The sequence below is a fragment of the Styela clava genome, chromosome 5 (assembly GCF_964204865.1).
Source record: "Styela clava chromosome 5, kaStyClav1.hap1.2, whole genome shotgun sequence".
NCBI lineage: Eukaryota > Metazoa > Chordata > Ascidiacea > Stolidobranchia > Styelidae > Styela > Styela clava.
In genome coordinates, this window is record NC_135254.1 from 24758558 (window position 1) to 24781843 (window position 23286).

A 23286-nucleotide genomic window follows, 5' to 3' on the forward strand; every position below is an offset into this window, starting at 1 on the left:
GACTTATGAGCTTGTAAAATCAGTAAATGTAAATGTGAATTTCACGGTAAAGATTGTAGATATACTAATGGTTGTGGTATTGTTTTGTTGGAAAATAATACAAGAATATCATAAAAGTAATATTAATAAGTTATAATAAGTTCCTTTTTTTTAATTTTCGTTTCGGTGATGATCATACTTTGGTGTTACCCACTCCATTTATACATGTCTAAGAAACCATTGTCCAAAGTTGTCGACAAATAGAGTACTATATTCGAACTCGACCTTGATTCATGGATTTCGCACCAAATATGGCAAAATCTGATTTTTAGCCCATATTTAATGAAGTCCCACCTCGTTCCGCTCCACAATTATATCCAATACTTATCACTACCTATACTGTTCGGAATCACTGTCAAACGTTGCAGATCATACTCGAATTTGGCATCGATAATCGAGTTCGCACCACATATAAGAAAATCTGATTTTTCATCAATTTTTGAAAGTTCATATTTATTTAAATTTGTTTCCGCTACGTGGTATTATTACGTATTTTTTTACAAATTACGTACAAATTTTGAAAATTGTTTGTTTTTGGCCGGTATTTGAAGCCCCATAAATCATAAAGTCCCGCCTTGTTCCCTTCAAATTTTATACATATTACTTGTCACTATTATTGCTATTCAAAATTACTGTTAAAAGTTGTCGGCACTTTGCGGATCATATTCGAATTCGGCATCGAATCATTGAGTTCGCACGAAATATAGCAAATTCTGATTTTTCGTCAATTTTTGAAGGTCCATATTTAGTTAAGTTTTGTTCTGCTGATGATCATAGTTTGGTGTTAGACAATTGATTTGCACACGTGATTGAAATCCTTGTCATAAGTTGTCGGCAAATAAAGCAACATATTCGAAATCGGCCTCGATATATCGAGTAAGCAATAAATTTCAGAAAAACTTGATTTTAGCCGGTATTTCAAGCCCCATATATCATAAAGTGCCGCTTTGTTCCCTTCAACTTGTATATATAATACTTGTCACTATTATTACCATTCAGAAATGCTGTTAAAAATTGTCGGCACTTTGCGGATTATATTCGAATTCGGTATCGAATTATTGAGTTCGCACGAAGTACAGCAAATTCTGATTTTTCGTCAATTTTTGAAGGTCCGTATTTTGTTAAGTTTTGTTCTGCTGATGATCATACTTCGGTGTTAGACACTTGATTTGTACATGTGATCAAAATCGTTGTTAAAAGTTGTCGGCAATTAAAGCAACATATTCGAATTCGGTCTCGATGTATCGAGTTCGCATCCAATTTTTGTTTTTGGCCGGTATTTGAAGCCCCATAAGTCATAAAGTCCCGCCTTGTTCCCTTCAACTTTTATATATATATATTACTTTTCACTAATATTGCTATTCAAAATTACTGCTAAAAGTTGTCGCCACTTTGCGGATCATATTCGAATTCGGCATCAAATCATTGAGTTCGCACGAAATATAGCAAAATCTGATTTTTCGTCAATTTTTTATGGTCCATAGTTTGTTGAGTTTTGTTCTGCTGATGATCATACTTTGATGTTAGACACTTGACGTGTATTTGTAATTGAAATCGTTGTCAAAAGTTGCCGGCAATCAAAGCAACATATTTGAATTCGGCCTCGATATATCGAGTATGCATCAAATTTTAGAAAATCTTGTTTTTTGCCGGTATTTAAAGTCCCATATTTCATAAAGTCCTGCTTTGTTCCTTTCAACTTTTATATATAATACTTGTCACTATTGATACTATTCAAAATTACTGTTAAAAGTTGTTGGAATTTTGCGGATCATATTCGAATTTGGTCTCGAACCCTGGAGTTTGCATGTAACATTGCAAAAATATTTTTCCGATATTTTCGTGTTCCCATCAAATGTAACCTTTTTTATTTTTTATTTTTTTTTATTCTGCAAACATATTCTTATACGTTTCAGTGTTTCTGTTTTATGTGATATACAGTTATGTATGTTGTAATTACCACTACCAGCTGAATCTGCTTATATTTTATTTACTTATATTTTGATCCGAGTTGTTCCCTTCGGAACATATCATTCCGAATAGGATCCATTTATTTCTTAAAAATATTGTAATTTGAGGTATTTTCCGCATGGGAACCGGTTGAAAACTGCAGAATATTTTTCTGCTGAAATTCTGCTGGATTCACAGTGGTCATTGATACCCTCCATTAAAAATTGAAATCTGCATTTTCGTAACGGGTCAGTGATCAGAAATGGTCGTTGTTATGGTACCTAAAATGCCAGGCTAATTGTTGAATTGTCTGCACTCTGTGCCTGAGTGCCTCTAATAAGTTTAACACAACATTAGCTCTACGACTTTTCAGTTAAGATGGTAACGGGTATGTCGTATGCCATTTGGCACTTGCGAGGTCCGGAAGCTACAAAACAATTCTTGTCAAGTTGCTGACAATACCAGACGCTGTGCCACAGCGGCTGTGGGCTACTGCTGTAGGGAATTTTATCCATTTATCGTTGGCCGTGCAGGATGTGGCATTGGCCATGGCCCATGTTTATGGCCATGTACCTGTAACGTTAGAAAGATTGAAATAATACCGGTACCGATACCAATGAACAGTCACTGTCAGACTGTAGAAATAAGATTTACATAGGCCTATTTATCCAGGGGAGAGAAAAGGCAGCAAGAGCCTATACCAGTATAAACCAGTGGTTTCCGTTTTTTTAGGGCTCGTTGCACCCTTCGCAGGCTTTTAGCACTCATGGGCCCCCCTGTTGACAATGCCAAAAATACGAGCAATGCTGCATTGTGCATATTCTAAGATATCACGATTTACTTCAGTACTTTAGTGAAACCAAAGGCAACGGACCGGTAACTGTGGTTCCGTTTTTTTTTTATTGCTCTCCTATCGCTCTGTGGCCCCATGTTTGCATGTTTTTCTGATAATCATTTTTATGAATTCCATCATAGTTTTAATTTAGGTTTGTATGTATCTTAGACCACCTGATCGTCTTTTCAGCAACGCCCAATCAGTGTAGTTTTTCATGGCTTTTGACTATCTTTGTCAATCTATCACCTTGCATTCCACACATTATCTGTATATCTGATTGTCTTAATATAGAGAGTATAACAACACGAAAGTTCAATGCATTTGTATATGTATTGAACTACACTGCTTGCGGGCATTGCTGAAAAGACAATCAAGTTAGCAAGTGGTTTAAGATACAGAAAATAATGAATCTGCAGATAGACTGTAGCCTGCGTGCCCACTCAATACTGCGATATGTTACAGTTCTGCAATAGCCGTATGATTATTTCTTTACTACCTATGTACTGTACTATCAGACTGCTGAACTAAATCTCTAAAATCTACCAAAAAGGTGAAAAAATTTTCAGACAATTTCAGTGGAAGGGCAGATAGGGTGCTGTAGTTTTATTTAATAGCTTATGAATTTATAACACTGGTATAGACAATATAGGGTACTTCCGAAGTATGTAAACCAAGATGGCGAACACCGTAACGTAGTATGTGTACCAGGTTGGGGTTGGGCCATAATTTAATTCCAATTTTCCCTGTTTTAGTTATATTATGAGTTCGGGGACTTGCAAAGTGACTCTTACGGGACAATTCCAGAATATTTTCATGTTGTTAGATGCAATATATTTTTACATTTTCAGCTACATGTTTTGTTTCATTGTACAATCAGTTGCTTTATTGAATATGGGAAAAATTGCACAAAAGTTACACCCAAGACATACTTGGTGTATATAAAAAAATATAGTAGAATATAGCATTACACTACAGGACGGTAAATCCACCATGCATTAACAGTACATTGTGTTGTGCTGTAAATTTTTGCGATGGTACAGCAGGAGCCCATAATATTTTTTTGGGCAGTAGCTGAAGGGACCCTCTATATGTTGCTCAATTCACCTAATGTAACGCTGTAAATCCATGCCAATAATGTGCATATTGTATGTGACACTACAGGCCATTTTTCCACTTCGGAACAGCGACCTCTATCATCTCTCAAAATTCTGGTAATAAATAGTTAAATGGGTGAAGAAATGTCCCACAGCACTGCAAACATTTAAACCTTGTTAACTTAAATTCAGTGAGTCCATTTTATATGAAATAACTGTATCACACAATCAAACACTTTGTGTCGCGAATCATCACAAAATATGTCAATTATATCAAAATTTCTACATTTTAGGCCATTTTTTAAAAACCATCAAAAACCTGGGTGAAATTTTAACTTTTTCGGTGAAAGGAAAGCAGTCCAATAAAATTCCAATGTCTTTTGATATAAAAAATACAAAAAAATTACTTTCACTACACTTTTAAAAAAATTGATGGAATTCAACTTTTGCTTGGAATGACCCCTGTAGTATTTGTACCTGAAATTATTGCTTAACCCTAACCTGGTACACACACGACATTCCCGTGTCTTGGTTCACATACTTCGGAAGTACCCTATATTGTCTATACAAGTGTACAAGTTCTGAGAACCCAATATAGCATGGTCCCCTTTTTGGGGGCGATTTATAAAACTACCCACACAAGTCCATGCATAAGAATCAAATAACTGGCTAGCTAATCCCATACTCGACATGGACTGGAAACCGGACGACAGGCCGTGGTTTGCTTGAATGGCCTAACTCACTTCTAATTAGCTATTTATCTTTTTTAACCATTTTCTACAATCTACCAGTTAATGTGTTCTAGCCTAGGGAAAGTTCATTTTGTAGATAATGTCTTCCATACTGATACCTATTTTGAGTAGACTATCATGTTTATTAGTTTTTCATTTGTAACACCTACTGTTGGGTGCACTTAATAATGCTTACTGATTTCTATATTTTTTCCTGACAAAGTATGCAGGACATGGCACATAAAATTGTACTGGAACTTCCTTTAGTGAAATTCAATCGCAGTTGTTCTAAAATTAATTTGAATGATACTTCGAAAGAAATGGTCTGTGACAATGGGGCAGTTCAATTTTTGCGGGCTGTGCCTGTCATAGTAAATTTTCAGAAACTTCTTGCAACAGATCAACAAGAAAGTGTTATCCAAGGTATGTTTTGTATATATACCCACTTTTAAAGATAAATTACAGAACAGACCTAGTTTCTGAAAAAAGTTTTGCAAAGTTGGACTTTATTGTGAATAAAACGATATATACAATGATCAAAAATGTGATTGCTAATGTTTTATTAATATTCATTGAAAGTTTTGTCTGATGAAGAACAGTTCAAAACTACTGTGGTCTGTGACCATATTGTGTTTTTGATAGAATTTTCTCAATTATATTTTTTCCTCATGGAATTGGATTTGAGTAATCTATGATATGTTGCTTTCATTTCTTTGACAGGAACCCACAATAAAAATCTTTTGCACGCTGTGGCTGCATTGTATGATCGATCATTGCCAGATGTTACTGAGGACGTTATATATTCGTCGATATTTGAAAAGTGGGCAAGAACAATTCTACTTGTTCAAGAATATGAAGACGCTTTGAAAGATTTCAAAGTTAGAGAATTGTCAAAAATGCACAGCAATACACGCACACCGCATAAAGATGGTAGTATTGTCGTTGATACAATGACTGATAAACTGGTGAATGCTGAGCTGAAAAATGCCAATGGTGCTTCAGAAAGTGTTGTTTCATCTGATCCCAAGGAATGCGAGAGCCGCTTCAGTAATGTGTTCAGTGACATGGAATCTGAATCTGAAAATGAAGGAGAGGACGATGATGATGTGAATTACTTGGATGCAATTGATGAGTTTTTCAAGGGAGTGCAACATAGAAAGGAAGCACGCAAGAGGTGCAACTTACCCATAATTTATATTCATCTTAATTTTTAATAATCCTGAATACCTATCGGAACATATAGATTGAATTAAGTACATTTTACAGCCAATTCCAAAAATGTCTTAATATATTATTTATTTCTTGCACTATGTACAGTATCTCATGTCGTTGCCATATTTTGATTGTTTACAGTGTTATAAATGTTTTTTGGGGGGTGATGCAAGTATTCTACAATGAAAAAATGTTTTATATTTTATTTTTAGATGGATTAAAGAACACAATTGTTCTGGAGAGCCGACTCATTTGCTGGGTGAGACATGTGTGAGTTTCATTATATTTGTTACAAAAGATAAGCCATGTGCAGACTTGTATTGGGTAGTTCATGTAAACTAACTATAAAATACCTTCTATCTATCTAAAAATCCATTGCATAATCCATAGGATGATATGAGTTTTAGGGAAAATTTTTATTTTTTAGATTTAATTTTACGGTATGTGATGCTGCCATCTACCTGGCCTCATAATAATGGATGAACAAAAATATATTCATATACAAATACTTCTGAATTCGACCACAGTCCAGTGTCAGTGATTTGCACAATTTACCTGTATTTGTAAATATGAATAGGTTCAACAAATGAAGAGAGTCTTATATTTTTCTTGTTGGATTGATATATAGCATGATTATGAATACAAATTCATAGTTATATTACTTATAAATAACGCATTAAAAAAATATATGGTAGAGCCATTGTTACACACATTGATTTACTGTAGATTATTTCCGATTAATCATTACATTACTTAAGCCTCACCTGCTATGAAGGCTCGATGGTTGCCATATCGTATCAAGCATTAGTATATTAATTGCAATCACTTTGCTGGTAATGCAACTGTTGGTAAATATCTACTTCACAATCAGGGCGCTTAGAAGAACTGATAGGTAGACTAATGTTATACCTGAACTGATGTCGCAGTCATTTATACCCAAAATTATTAAAGTCCTATAACAAGATAAATGTAAGAACAATTCTTAAAAAGGAAAAGCATATAGAGAAAAACGAATATGGAAAATAAGTTCAGGAATGGGGCTGTGGCTGGATTATTGTTGGGTTTTTTTCAGTTTGAGTTGCATGAGATTCAACCTACTATTTCGTTCATATATAGATATATATTTACTAGGGCTGGGAATTTCAGGGAAAACACTTTAACCGTTAACCGGGCAAAATTAACCGGTTTACCGGTTAACCGCCGCGTGACGTTTGACGTAATAATTTCAGCTTGTTACGTCACAATGCTTATAAAGCAATTTCGCGTGTTCTTATCCCGGTATCGCTTATTAAAATTATTCACGAATCGAGATAGTTTCATGATTGCTCTGCTGCAAGAGATAAGCAGCGTGGTTCGGGCGTGTGGAAGTATTTTAGAAAACCCTTATTCCGTTGTTAAACGTCATTTATGTAACAAATTATCAGTGTTCGATGTGCAAATTTTACTTCGAGGTATATATCATATCATATAAAACGGCATCAACTGCGAACTTGTTATATGACATTGAATATCCGATTTTGCAATGAAATCGTGAACAATATATTTCGAAATCGACCGAAAACTGATTCTGAATTCATCATTGTCAAATTTCCATAATCAGCAATCTTGGTACTTCCGCTATTTTTCACATTTATTGAGTCCTTACCCACACAGTTTGTAATATTCTTTTGAATTAAATGCCACAAGAGATAAATTTGCGATGACGTAATCATATTTGAAGAAATTGTACGGTATGAAGATGAGACATTCATAATGTGATGAGACCAAAAAATTTTTTTTTTATTTAATTGTCTGGCTATGCCAAGCATACCACTGGTGGGGAAGCTGTAAGCTTCAAGCAAGTTCTCTCCACTCGTCATACCATGGAAAGAATGTTAAATTGATATTCCAATGATTCAGATGAAAATGATCAAGCAAGATTTTTATTGTATTTTAAGTCATTTAGTACTGTTTTCATGCATCACCGAAGTTGCAGAATTTGATTTATATTACTTCTGATTTCTGAACTAATTTATTGAAAAGTTGCTTTATGACAGGCATTGAACACAGGCTTCTGGGCTGCGCTACTTTTGAACATTCGTATGAAAAACCTGGTCATAAAGTCATACAACTTACTCTCATTGCTACAAGAAAAAGATATCGAAAGATGGGAATAGGTCGATATATGACAAAATCAATAAGAAATCCTGCATTAGCTGGAAGATATGACGCAATCGTTGTCAACTCTGATCACAGTGCAACGAATTTTTTTGAAAAAGAAGGTAACCTAAACAAACTACAAGTGAAACCTTTGGCATCATTATTTGTGATAGTAACAATTGCATAATAGGCCAATATCAGTGAGTAGTTCTTCTCCAACTTTACTATGTTGCAATGAGGGGTGGACACTTTCCATAATTTATTTTTTTTTGGGGGGGGGGGGGCGAACTGGATTGTCAACCATGTTTATACATTGTTAGCAGGGGCGGACACTTTCCATAATTTTGGGGGGGCGAACTTGGATCGCCTACCGAAAAACACCGCGCCGTGTATCGTCACGTAACAATAACTGGTCGATGTCATTCTCTAAGTATTAGCATGTCATTTTGCTACTCATATATCGATTACCTAGGCTGCTTGGCTCGGACACGGAACTTGCGCGTCACTGAACCAATTTCTTGAATTCCGCGAGAATTAGCCCACGGCTCTCGCTAACAAACAGAAAATAACAAATTTGAGGTCGGAACTTCCCATTGCCGTCTGCAACAAGCACCGCGATTACGCGCTAGTTAAAAGAGCCGCCTATTTAAGCGTATAATGTTTTTTCTGTCGATCCATGACAGCCACGAGATTCTAAAATGTCCTTACATATTAATTTAATTGTGTGCAGCGTAACTCGCGGTTGCGACTTCTTAGGTCAAAATAAAAATATTACTAAACTAAAGTACCACGGCGATATGGGGAAATAAAAATATGAGATAAGCTGCCTGATGTATTTAATTTTGATACGTATTTTTGCAATCTTCCGAACTCGTTATCGCCGTTACAAAAATCTCGATATCTGATATAAAATCCCATATAGTACAATTTTACTTCATACAATGAAAATAATTATAAAGTATACTAGTAAATCAAAAATACAAATTCACCGCCTCGAAATCCACGCGGAACAGTCGCCGCGATTACGCCACTTGTTAAAAGAGCTGACTTTATCAACGAAAAATGATTTTTCACTTGTGCATTCACTTGTGCAAAGTAATCAATCAAAGACCGATACGGGCATATTCAAAATGTCTTGATTCATTATTTTAATTGTCTTCAATTTAAACTACGGTTGAGTCGACAAAACAAGAGCCATTCTAACACACGACGGCAATCCGCGGACATAAAAATGTGTGGTAAACTGCCCGTTTATATATTGTTTTGATCCGTATTTTTGCTATTTTGCGAATTTGATAAATTTGAGATTTACTTGTAACACTGGCACCAATCGCAATGTTGTCACTCCGATTATTTTTAAAGATAAAACCTTTCGAAAAATCCATAAATTTTTTGTCAATTCTCACGTAGTAAAAGTTATTTCAGTACAATAAAAATACATAAATAAATACAAAAAGTGATCGAAAATACTTTAATTATCTTATATATCATCACAAACCGGGGAAAAGTCGCGTTGTAAGCTTTGTTTAATGTTAACACGAAAATTTTCGACGTCAATTTGAAAGTAATGGATAAAAAGGCAAATCCCGCTCACAATTGACCGTGTTTCGATTTTAGTGACGAAATGTTTTTAAAGGTCAAGCAAACATAACTTGTGAAATTTTGCGATTTTCGATGCCTAGAAAAGCGTTTTTAGACTGTCGCGGGCCTCAACAAAACCTATATTGTTTACAGTTTTATTTTTAGTATTTTATATTGCCGCTTTTCAACTTTTCGACATAGTAAATGCTTTGATCTTTGTCCGCAAATTATGCTGGGTCTTGCACGAAATCCATAACGTGAAAAGATACGTCCAGCGGTGAAAATTGTTTATAACAGCTTTAGATCTAGTTAATTTTTTAGCGATAATAATTAATTGTTGTAATGAAACACAGTTTGCCTCTTTCACTTCTCTCGCAAGTGCCAACAATAACACTATTGAAAGATTTTGACAATGAGAATATCATATTAAATTGTACAAAAATGAATTAGTTGTGAAAAACCGTGGCGCGTGATCGGCGGTGCGTTTGAAGACGGAGTATTACCCGTGCGGACGCGCATGTTTCACGAAAATGTGAGGTGCTCCGAAGACGCTCTGGTCCACATTATTGTGAGAAAACAGTTATAATATCGGTGACTATTAACCGTTTAATTGCGCTTGACTATCGCACTTTTCGGAAATGATAATTTTGTAAGGCGGAAACAACATGTATCAAATTTTTTTGCGAAATTATTGGGGGGGCGACCTCCCCCCCTCGCCCCCCCGGGTGTCCGCCCCTGATTGTTAGTTGTAAAGTTACAATAATCTTTCGATGTTGTCATTCACTTGAGATTTTAGAATGTCATTTTACTATTCGAATATCTGGTACCGTGGGTCCTACGCCGTTTTGATTGGAAATGGTACTCGCGTGTCATTATATGGACCCCTTTTGATTACGTGAGAATTTGCCCATGGCTCTTACTGACAGACAGAAACGACAAATTTGAGAAGTTGTATTTGCCCATGATCCAATGCGGAATAACACAGACAAGTTTAAAAAAGTAAAGTACCGGTATGTACTGTATATCTGCATTCCGATGTCAGTGGAGATGATAATGTTCGCTTAAAATTCGGACGGTTAATTCACTTCTTATTAATAGTTGTCTTTAACATATTATGTCACGGATGTGAACGCATGGTTCTGGGCTAAATATAAAAACCAAACTTTGACATCCGTCGTTGCGTAACAATTGGTTCTTGTGAAATAAAAAGAACTGGCGGAAATGTAGCTTACAAACATTAGGAATGTGTAATCACTCCAGTATTCTGGTGTTAGGAGTGGCCATTGTAACACAGCTGCAATGTAATTTAAGCTTAGAAGACCTTTATCAAATTTAGCAAATTGCACTCCATGAAATAAATGGTGGAGTTGGGCGATTATGTTACATCTTAAGAGCTAAAACGGTAATATTGTAGCTCGTTTCTGCGGTCTGAAAATCTTTTTCTAATACGTGTTTCAAAGTCATTTGTAAAAAAAACAACAATGCGATATAGTAAAGGTGATGATGCTTCCCAACAAATAATACTCGGTCTTTGCACGAAATTCATAACCTGAAAGAAACGTAAAACAGTGAAAATTGCTTATAACAGCCCGGGTTTCCGCTCCTGGTTGCAATTTTATATAGAGCTAAATTGCCTGAAAAATCAATTATTTTGCATGCGAGACTTGCAAACTAGCAATTTTTTTTATTGACAAAGTTTTCTTATTTCAATAAAATTATTATTTAATAACCCTGAATTTACTGCGCATTAATGCAGACATACTGGAATGATCAGGGTCTAGTATTGCCATCATGACATGAAAGTAAGTACTTGTGGAGGATATACTAAGAACAACCGCACAGGGATGGTATTCAGTTTCATCGTTTTTTGGTAAACTTTAATGCAGAGAATGTTAGCTCATACATGTGCGTTGAGCCAATATTTGCCAGTTGTTCTATTAGCAGAGTTTACTCTCTATTCAAACTTCGGGAAAATCAGTCATGTAAACTTAACACATTATATTTTAATGATGAGTGCAGCTTCATCTATCGTGAATGGAGATATGAATATTTATTTTTTCGCATAAACAGAAATAATTCAAGAGTTATACTCAATTACTTCAGAGGTTAGGAATAACGGACTATTCTTTTGCCTTTTTTAGTTGAAAAAAATTTCCAGGTCTGATTCAGTTTCCAAACAAGTTGGCAAGCTAGGCAGTATTGTCTGAAACAGATCAACATAGAAGCGTGACATGAGTTTCTAAGAAGATACCGGTAAATATTGGTTATATTCTTTTTTTAAGGTTTCAGTGATGATGTTCTTCTTAACAGCAAATATGCTGACATTGGCGACACTTGGTATAACTGTAAACGAATGTGTTTCCTTCCTCCTTATTATTCTGATGCGTTTGATTCGTCATGTATTGGAGATCAGTCAACTTCAGATGTATATTATAAAGACCTGGAAGATTTGGATCTCAAACAAATGGAACTTGATCTTGCACTCTATCAAGAAAGGAGTTTACAGGTTTTTATGATTTCATTTACAACCATAAATTTTAAACTCCTTAATCATTGACTTTTGCTGTAAATTGTTTATTATTCATCCCAGGCTTTTCAAGCTCAGTCAACTGTCATACAAAGACTTCGTAAGGAGGTTTTGATTCTTCGTGCGAGAGCATCTGCCCAGAGTGACACTATAAAAATGTTAACGAAGGAAAATCATGGTGTGAGAGATGAAAAATATGCTTGCGAAAAGGAACTGTTAAAGTTGAAACTCAGTGTTATGACCAAAGAAGCAAACAACTTTTTGAAATTAGACGAGGATTCAAATGGTAAAATCATTTTTCTGTAAGAATTAAATTGGGTTCAATTTATGTGGTAGATTGATATGTGCTTGGGGATGAGTGGAGCCCTCATTTCCGTAGGGTTGTAAACGTAACCTCTGCTTGGTTACTGCTTCCTTCTGCATCAAGTCCAGACATCTGAAACAAATAACTGGCAGACTAATCCCATACACGACGTGTATTGCTAAACGGTCAAAATGCCGTGGCCATAAATATGGCCCTAACTATGTTTATGATTCGAGAACATTAGAGAATCTGATGGTGCAGTATATGTACTAGTACTACATTCTTCAATTTAGTTTGACTGAAATTAAATTGGTGGTGTGAATTATAAAAATGAAATTGTTGAATGAATGTGTAGATAAAAGCACATAGGATCATTCGATTATGGTGTGTATTCTTTTGACGTGGACGGGCACGTACTTGTACGTTTTTACCTTTTTTACTAAGTTATGCTCGTCCTCCAGGTCCCCTGCATTTTGTTTGTGCGTTTTTTTTTTCAGAGTGACCGAAATAAAATTGATTGAATGATTCTACATTTTATTTTAGTTTGTGAAGCAGAAACTACATAAAGGGAAGTATTTTCGGTAGAAATGGATGCTTTTGAAAATCTATTCTCCTGAAATTTAATCCGGAAATAGGCGAGGGGATGAAGGTTTGCAGACTATAAAGAACAACATACTGCATTGCTATATATTAATTTTGTGGATATCGACCTCATAAACTGATTCACATGAGGCGATATTCTTATTTTATGGTCAGCCGTTCAACTCTCGAGCTTTTTATTAAAAACGATAAGTACCAAATGACTCGTCGTCAGGGCGAGAAGAGAGAGTTGGGTGAAGGTTAACTCCTCATGAACAACTTGCCATGCAGCAGCGGTGAACGGGTTAGCCTACTAAGGATACTAACATTCGTTTTGATTATTTTTTTTATATTGTGCAAGTGATAACAATGTGACCCTGAATAGGCTAACCCGTTCACCATTCATATCCTTGTTCTGACAAACAAATCGCTTTTCTTTTCAACTACTGGAAGATTTTCTTTGAAATTTTCAGTGGTTAAATATATATTGTATTTTTTGCTAGAAGGCTATTACTTTTATCTATTGCTAAATTTTCTATGAGATCTTATATTTCATCCAAAATTTCACTGTATTATTTTTTATCCATGGGAACACGGTTTTTAATCCCGCGAGTGTGACAGCTGTTCTCTATTTCGAGTTTGCGAAATCTTGCTACGCGAAAGTCTGAAGTTTTACAATAACGGTGATGCACTGTAGACTAGGTACGGTACGTTACTGTATATCAGTGGTTCTCAAACTTCTTTGTATTGTGATGCCCTACAAAAAATTTGCTCAAGTTGCGACTCCCCATAAAAAACGTCTTGATACCTTTCAATAAAAGACCTTTTTTGCAACGAGTTTTATTTAACGAACAAACAAAACTTGACGAGAGTCGGTGAAATCGCATTCAATGCGATGGATGTACTTGTTCTTTTTACGATTGTCATTGAACCTTCAGGTGAATTGTGAAAGTGCACGCATTTCCCTCTCAACATTTACTCGAGAGCGATATTTTGCCTTTTATTACGGCCATGGTAAGGAAGTCGCAAATAGGATGACAGTGCGTAACGCTTTTTTTACCAAGGAAAGATAGGAAATCAAAAATCTCATTACATTTTCAGAATCAAAATTTCCTTTTATATCGATTTCGTTCAACAAAAGGGCGAAGAAAAGCCGCAATGTGTTGTTTGTGCCAAGAATTTGGCCAAAAAAGGCATGTTACCTGATAAGCCTGAACGGCATTTAGTAATATTGCATCTCCAGTTGCAACAAAAACCACGGAACTGTTTTACCTGAAACTTGAATGCTCCAAAGTCATACTCGGGAATTTTCTTATTCCCTATCATTTTTTGCGCTTGTACATTTCAGCAGTGCAATTTTATATTTAGGCTTTTTCTACGTACCGCAAAACAGGTACAATTCCGCAAAAGAAAATAGTTTCGCGACGCCCACTTTGTGAACCACGGCTGTAAATGATTTAATACTGCAGATATGGGTCCAATTATTTGTTATTTCAATTCACGTCGGTACAAGACGCGCGGGGCATCATTGTCACAGGACCTGGTAAAGCTGGAGCAGTCCGGGTACCGGTACTAGTAAGTTACGATGGTCCACAGTTTCAGCTTCGTTCAAGATTAGGTTTTTGAGGCAATTATTTTGTTTCAGTATTGGTCCCGCTTTTTAGCGTCTTGTCCCGACAAGTCGTCAAAAGTCCCGCTTTGGCGTTCAGCCATCCAGCATAATGCACGAACATTACCAATTAGCATGTTCTCGTTACTGTTGTTGCTGTGTAGCGCGGCGCTAGCCTAGTTGCTGAAGGTGAATGCTTTATTTTGTTTGTTTCGTTGTTCCCCGCTAACATTGTTAGCGAGCGTATCACATGTAACATTGAACAACGTCTTTTTAAAGAAGGTGTTATCTACAGAAAAGCATGATTGGGCGAATAAGTAAATTCTCAATGCTTGAAAACGCCAGGCTATTTTATTATTCTTTCTTCCCTTCGCTGTATATAAAAAATCGAAATTCGAATCATTTTGTATCGTTAACGTCAATTCCGTGCTATTTTACGAACTGAACCCGATATTTGGATAGTGAATATGCGCATGAACTCTCGATGACAATATGGCCAATGAAGACGGTCGGGATGGTTTAAAAAAATAGCCCTATGTAGTAAAATCGGAAAATGTAAAATTACGAAATCACAGCTAAGGGGTCGTTGTCTTTGGAGGCGTCCCGCTTTGAAGTCACAAAAATATGGTAACCCTACTCTTATGTCTTCTTTATCGTATGTTGTTAGCGTGAGATTCGAGTTTGTGTTGGAGCTAGGGCTGGGCATTTTCGAATACCTTGTGATTTCAGAATCGAATATTTTTTTCGAATAGAATCTCGAATACTTGAAAATATATAATTATAAGCGACTTTATTATAGTAATTGGTCCTCTCAACAAATGAAGTACTGAAGACGTAGAATAAATCACTCAGATAGATTACTGAGCGTTCACACAAAATATAAAACACGTTTTATCAATAACTCACTACAGAAAATAGTCATATGTTAGAATTTCGTTGAAAAAATATGACTCCAGAGAAAAAAAAATTGGGGAATTCACCTCGACCATTTGCGTAGAATAAAAACAAGATGGCGGCGATTCGAAATTTAGCCCTGAATCGATTCGAATAATTTACTATTCGCTTCGAAATGCCCATCCCTAGTTGGAGCACATCGTAGGACGCTATTTTTTAATATTCACTCCGTGACCAGGTAAACTCCAATAATAGTATGCCCCAATAAGCGCACACACTCAACATCTTCATATTGATTTAGCCTCTGTGTGAATAATCAGCCTTCTGATATATACCATTAGAACGTCTTTACTGTTAATTTTGCAATCTATCACGTGTTTGGGTAGCGGAAGGTGGGGCGCAGTGAAAAATCGGTTCTCACACTCGTATCCGAAATAGGGCATGCATTACGACGTCCCCACAAACGGACAGAGGTCGTACGAGGCGACGAAAGCTATTGGGTGAAGTTGGTTGTGGGGGGTTGAAAGTAAAGTTTCGCCATTTCATTATTTTCCTTTTCTACTTTTAGCCTTTCCCACAGGACAAAGCAATGTCAGGCATTTGGTCAACTGTAAACTATTCTTAATTTTGGCGAGTGGATGTGCCTTCCTAGTCTTGACATGAAGCATTCTGAAAATGTTTGGTACTAGTGGGGATCAATGAGCCTGGGTTCAGTGGGTGGTGCATCATTTGTCGGTGTGTTATCCGTTGGCTGCCCAGCCCTAGACGCATGTTTTTCCAGAGTGCGTTGGTAAAAGCAGTTTATTTGCTTTTGGCTGAAATTTGATTGTTGATATATATATATATCTTTTGCTTTTGTTGAACACATTTGCCAGTTCAGTGATTGAAAATGAATGAACTTTCGTCTGTCACTGTCGAGAATGAGAGTTACAGAACACTTTTTCAATTGATAAAAACTAGGCATAATCTAAATATAAAGCAATGAATTTATTTCAGATTAAATAATATGAACTAAAATATTAAACAGGTAATTCTGCAATGTCAGACTATATAGATACATATTGTAGTCGAAGTGGTTTTATTGGATTTTTGGAAAAAGTTCTGCCATATTTAGGTTGAAAAATAATTTCAAATTGTCAATCTCCAAATTTGAAATCCCGCAGTTCTTTAGATCAGGGTTTCCCAAACTTTTGAAATCGCGGCCCCTTCTAATATATATATCAAAATTTTTCGCGGCCCTTTTTCACGTTAATATTGTTAAGCAGTTCGAAATATGCATATTTGACATTTTATTGACACAGCTAAATTCTCAATTTTTAGTAGGCCTACTCAATAACAAAAACAAATTTACATTTACTCAGATTACCATTACTCAATTATTCAGTGTAATGAGTGCGAATGCTTTTTGCTGCATATCAAGTCCAACTGTGGATTAATGTTTGTAAATGCAGGCCTAAATGAAGAATTCCGATGTCTGGCCACCGACGTCATGGCCTTTATCCGGCATCGTTACTGACTCTTTACTGATCAAATTGAGCATAAGGCATCGGTTTGTGCGGCGCCGATTTGTCAGGAAGAAAACTCACGAAGAATATGATGCCTCAAAATAAAACACAATTTTGTCCTCGTTATTGTGTACTTTATGGCTTATGCCTTAAAGTTTAAAAAAAACGTAGGCCTCAAGAATAAAGGCAAAAAGATATCTTTTCTTTCTTATTTATCCTGGTTTTTCTTCAAAATGCTAAACAATCGCTCATGTTCGATAAACTCGGTTCAGCAAATGAATAAACTGCAGCCTATGAAATTGCAGCATGTAGAGTTGACTTCTACTGTTACGTAGCAACTTACCTTACGTAACAAAAAGTAAACAACATATAACGAAAAATGAATTTGATTCATATACACATCATTTAAATTAATGATAAAAAATAACACATTCAGAATAAATAAAATATGTGAAATATTCAATTATATTATTAAGTAGTATTTAACATAATTTCGAGGCGCACTCAGCAAATCGCCTTCAGGAACCGCAAGCTTAATGATTAATGCCGGCATTGGTATGCAAGCACGAGCAAATTTGGTATTACGATTAGGGCCATGATTCTAACGTGTTTCTCAAAAAATATAATAATACCAAGTCTGATTTTTAAAAATGATTTTAATATAAGCGCTCCCCATAAAAAAGACTTAGTCGATAGCACAATTTTGTTTTGAAATAGTCCTAGGTTGCGTCGTTTCAATATTGCTAGGGCATATTGAGCATATTTTTCGGGGGCGTCACATCTCACAATACAATGAAGTTTGTGAACTACTGAGTCCTATAGTCGATAGCAAGTAATCTTTTCTACTTTTTAAATGGCTAATATATATCATAATTATTATTAGATTATAATCTATATGTAGCCATTACATTAAATGAAAATTGGCTATTTACAAGTAGGCTAAATGGAGATCGGTATTCATATTTTGTATATCAAAAATCACGTTATTCTCTACTTTGTAATTTTGTTTTTGAAAAATGAAAATAAAAGACATCCCCCAAAATAAGCGCTAGTGTTCTTTTCGAAAGAAAATTGAAGTAAATGTTTTATTTTTGAGGAAACACGGTATGGTGATGTATTGACTCGGAATCGTGAAATTTTTGTTTTATACTATAGTTTTAATAATTGTATTTCGAATAAAGAGTCTGAAAAAGTACAATATATATCGTCACGCTAATAACCGAATTGCGTAAGTCATTTTTGGCGATTTTGAGTTTTTTATAAAATAGGTATTTATGTAATGCTGCGCACCTGTCTGTTAACTTAGATTTTATTTTAGGAATTCCGAAACCCATAAAAATGGAGATTTAGTATGACATGCACATTTGTGCAATTGTTTCGTCATAATGAATTATCCTTGTTACCGCAGTACTATTGTGACGTCACAAAGGCAAAATAACCTCGGCGAAGTATTTTTGAGTTTTTGCATCTCGGATTCTAGCTTAGCGCGTATTAATTTGAATTTTTACTACAGTATAGGAAGACGTACACTTGTGATATTCACTGTCCGAGTCTAATTTACCCTGGTTGGCTTTTATATTGGGTGCATTGCTGTTTTATTCTTCATATTTAATCTTAGTCCTATTTCGGTGGGTGTGCAGAACGTGTTATATTGATGAAATATATATTTTTAAACATAAAAAAATGATTTAATTGAAACTGATTAGCTATTTTGGGGATTAGACATTGTAGATACTGAGAATTACATTCGTTTTTGGAATGTTTAGTTTTCAGGACTGGTGCACATAGTGAAGTTGCAAATTGCGTATGTCACCAAGTCATAGACACATTTCTGCCTAAGTCACAGTGCGCCATTATGACGTCACTTAACTGCGTCATACAAATTAACTTAAATCCGGCTACGACCAAAAAATTGAACCATGTCAAATTATTGACTCTCAATTGCATAACAAAATCATTAGGAAGTTTTTTACGTTTTTCTCAAAACTGCTAAAAATGACTTACGCAATTCGGTTATTAGCGTGACGATATAGTACTTTGTGTAAAATTAGTGTTATCTTTGCGGCCCCAAAATTCGTTTCGCGGCCTCTAGTTTGGGAAGCCCTGCTTCAGATGATGATTCATTGATAATTCTTAACTGCATATTTTGTTGAGTGTAATAGACTCACTTCCCACTGTGCGTGCACCAGGGTGTGTTTGAAAGTGCCTTACCAATAGGGTCCCTGGGACACTTGACACACGTTTTTCAATGCATTTTGGTGATAAAATATGTGTCGCTTTGATATTTTTCGTCTTTGAATAAGGACTACATGCAAATGCAAAAATAAAAAAAGGTCTCAACTTTCCCCACTCCCCCTACGTGGTTCATGCTTTTGGTCGTGTTGTTAGTCCAGTGTGCGTCCAGCTTTTGATTTTCTATTAGGCGCAAAATCCTCAGCTTTATCCACGGTCTGCCGGAAGTGGTTTCTGGATTTCGGGCACTCCGTGGGGAGGAGCCTTTTATATAAATGTATCGTCATTCTCTGACGTGATTATTCTTACGTTTTAAAAGGTGATTCCAATGCAGAGAACAGACTATGTATGCTGATGCGGGAAAGTTTGTATAGATAGATATACACAGTAGTGGGATTCAGCTGGTTCGCACCGGTTCTATAGAACCGTCTCATGAAATTTTATGAGATCAGCGAACCGGTTAGCATTACATGACTTTTTGTAACAGAACAACCTGAAAATATGACATTTGTATGATGGAAACGGGAAAAAAATTGAATCCCATCACTGGATATACATGAGTATATCTTTTTCGTCATCGGTTTCATATCGACATCTTTCAAAGCAGAACCACAGAGTCTTTCAATCAGGGTTTGGAATTGTGTCATAACTTTGGGCAGATTCTTTGAAAGAGATACGAAATGATTCGTTTTCAGTAAAGGCAATTTGGAGAAATTGTAAGTAATTAGTTAATAGAAGTTAATAAGCTATATAAAAAGCTTGCAACAAAGACTATTTCGTGAACCATATAACGTTTATATGTATATATATATATATATAATACGGTACACAGTAAGAGAGCATAAAATTTGTAAAGGTAGAGTAGACATAGGCTTGATAACAATAAATTGACATTGACACCTGTGTTCCTTCCATCTAAGTAAGCGGATACTTTCAATTACATTGGGGTGCGTTGAACCGGGGGTTCAGTGGGACATGCCCAATGACAATGTCATTGGACATGCCCTACAGGGCACAATTCGACAGTGTTTGATACAATAAGTGCTTAGGGACCTAGAGATGCGTTATATTTTGTGTAATATTATGGTTTCTTCCGACCCATGGCCCAATATGGAATATATTCGAGAATCAATAATATTTTCAGATTTAGATTCGAGGAAAGAAATAATCAAATTTGTTTGCGAATTTTTTTGTCAAAATATCTGAACTATTTCAGTTGAACATTGATTTTGAAAATATTAAAGCTTCGAATTTGAAGTCTCCCTTTCTTTAGACGATTATTCTGATTAATTGCTTATTTTTAAAGGCATACTTCGTTGAATTTTGACAGACTGACCCATTGTGCCTCAGGGTCTGTCCGAATGTGCCCCACAAGTGGGGTACAGTGGGACACTTGACAGACGTTTTTCAAAGCATTTTGGTAGTAAGATGTGTGTCGCAAAGGAATTTCTTAGTCGCTGAATAAAAACTACATTTACCCCTCTATGCATTAGTCCCGCCAACTTAAGTGAATATGCAGAATTAAAGGCTCAAAATATGCAAAAGAAAAAAGTGTCCCAACCTTCCCCACTTTCCCCTACTGGGTGAACGATCCAGCACGATTGAATGTAATTTTGTAAAATATTGCAACACCGAATATTCTTTCAAACAACGTTTAGACCAGAGGCCAGTCAAGTGGGAGTCGAAGATATAATCTACGGCCGTGCAGGTGTGCGTCTTAGCGGCAAAATAAGCATGATGCAAGAATACCGCCATAAGTAAAATGTTACATAAAATCTAGATAATGACTTGTGGTGTCATTGACCTATTTACCTCTGGTCATGGGTCTTTGAAACGTCACCAACTTGTGGTCAATTGGTCACAGTGATTTCACAAAAAAGTAGTGAAGTAATATGAGATATTATGTTTGAGGATGCTGGCGCATGGATACTACGGAGGTTCTCCTTGTGTGGGTCCTATTTGCTAATAGTATCATTACATTAAAGGTAGTAAACATTTTCACACGTCTTTAAGTGGAAAAGAATATTCACTGTGCATTTGCGCACAATCGTTCGTCGTTGAATCAAGCACATTACTTGACTCTCGTCGAAATATGACGAATCCACACCTGGTTCTCGCGCAAATCTAGACGTGTCAACGTTGAGAATTCGCCATCTTTAACCACGTGTTTTAATTTCTTGTTAAGCGTAATGCGCACCAACAGAGCACAAATTTTAATAAAATTTTCACTAGTTGTTTGGTCTCGGTGAATTTATTGACTTATTGGCCGTAATAGTTATTTCTAGCCATGCTGTAGCTCGTAATCTGTCTTCCCTATCCATTCTGAGCTTAGTTTTAATAGTTTCAGTTTTTAAAATGCCGAACATCTTAAGGGGGGCTAGCGTGTTTGGGCCCTCGTTTATATTGAGGAAGATGTTAATTCGTATAATGTTCAAATTGCTGCCCGTTATTGCCCACAAGAATTCCTGAGTGACGTTTCTTGTTTCTTGTCAGCCCATATCTCCTTCTTGCTATTACCGAATAGGTAAGCCTCTCTTTTTATTCGTAAAGCAATTTGGCGTTCTGTGTTCGTGAAGTGTGGTAGGCTATTTCCTGGTTGCTAAGTAAACTTATTTTCTGCCAATCAGTGGATTCCGAATTATTGTATTCATGTATCCTTTGTTTTAGCTTTCGTCATCCCATTCGCTTGGATTCAAATTCATGATGTGGCAGATGTTTGATAGGTGTTGGCACTTTGGCAGTGGCTGTGTATTTGAATCGCGTGAGGGTCCGAATTATTGTATATGGATTCTTTTGAATGGTATTTTATTTGTCGTGCCAGAATCACAACCGCGCCGCGCCGATATTTCTCGAAAACCTTATTTTTAAGAGATCTTTCCTTTTTTTGTTGACACATAAAATTTGTGACCTCTGCATATTTAGAGATTGACCCGTTTCGCGCTGGGAGATCATTAACTTTCCAAAAACCAGGTCGATTGATTATACGGATTTTGTGATTAAACTAGTGTAATCAGCAGACTGTTTCATTCTTTTCACGTGTGAAACCGTTATTAATTATTGTTAGTGCCAGGGGTTGGGCCTAAACCGTCATTTCCTGTATCTCATTAGGAGCTTGGTCAGATATTGACGTACCACATAATGGCAATAGGCCTACAGTTGCATTGCCGTTCTCATTGTTAGGCTCCCTTTTCGTCATTTCCGTTTTGGATGGTTTTCCAATTATATAATAAAATCAGTATATTAACCAATTTTATTTTAATTAGTTTTTAGTATACTACTTTCATGGGTCATCCAATTGCAGTAATCGACTGTTAATTTGTTTTGTGCCAATGGCTGAAAGCTTCCTGGGTGCCAGATGAAATTGAAGAAACGTTTGTTCAGTTTCCTTATGTAGGTTGGTGGTACAATCACTATCCTAGCGTGGTATATTACCAGCGATATACATAACGCATCTAAAATTTGGAATTTTCCTATCCACGTCAATTGCTTCTGCTTGCTACATTTCAGGGTGTTTCTAACTCTTTTTGAGATTTCAACCCAAGTTTTTTTCCGTCTGTTGGGGTCCTATAATTTGGCCTAATATTATACTTGTATATTCGGTTTCATAAATTTGTTGTACGGCGAGGTTTCAAGTTTTTGCATTGCGATTGGATTAGTACATAATATTTCAGTTTTGTTCTCATTTATCTTTTGTCCGGTTATTTTTAGTTCGTAAGTCTTGATTCGTTGAAGGTGTGTTCTATCGATTGAAAGTATCGCGCGTATGCTGTATTGTCATCTGCAAATTGATCAATTACGGTTTTGTATTTTCAGACCGAATGCTTTTATCTTTTGTTTCACGATGATTTTTCTTGCCAATTGGTCAGCGGCTAGGGTGTACATTGCAATGCTTAATTAACAGCCTTGTCTGATTCCTATTGTTAGAAGTATTTTAATGGTTTTAATTCCGTTAATTTGTATTCTGCTGTAAATCCAATTGTACATTTCTTTGATTAAGTTTGTTGAAGTTTTGTTTGGTCATGGTTTTGAATAAAAAACGTTGGTTAACCATATCG

General features: G+C 35.9%; 1 protein-coding gene across 1 annotated transcript; it reads left to right on the top strand.

Moving 5' to 3' along the window:
• The first annotated feature begins 4851 nt into the window (after window positions 1–4851).
• LOC120344888 (uncharacterized) lies at window positions 4852–15515 on the top strand. The gene is made up of 7 exons (XM_039414210.2): window positions 4852–5072; window positions 5370–5823; window positions 6074–6120; window positions 7898–8122; window positions 11864–12087; window positions 12172–12394; window positions 12956–15515. The coding sequence occupies exons 1-7, from the start codon at window positions 4874–4876 to the stop codon at window positions 12976–12978; spliced, it is 1395 nt and encodes a 464-aa protein (XP_039270144.2). The 5' UTR covers window positions 4852–4873; the 3' UTR covers window positions 12979–15515.
• Window positions 15516–23286: the final 7771 nt, after the last annotated feature.

What these genes read in the sequence shown, in the direction of transcription:
- LOC120344888 (XM_039414210.2), top strand. Translation starts at nt 4,874, where the DNA reads ATGCAGGACATGGCACATAAAATTGTACTGGAACTTCCTTTAGTGAAA. An exon ending in GAATTTTTTTGAAAAAGAAG is followed by an intron (nt 8,123 to 11,863) that starts GTAACCTAAACA and finishes TCTTTTTTTAAG; the next exon opens with GTTTCAGTGATGATGTTCTT. An exon ending in ATTAGACGAGGATTCAAATG is followed by an intron (nt 12,395 to 12,955) that starts GTAAAATCATTT and finishes ATTTTATTTTAG; the next exon opens with TTTGTGAAGCAGAAACTACA.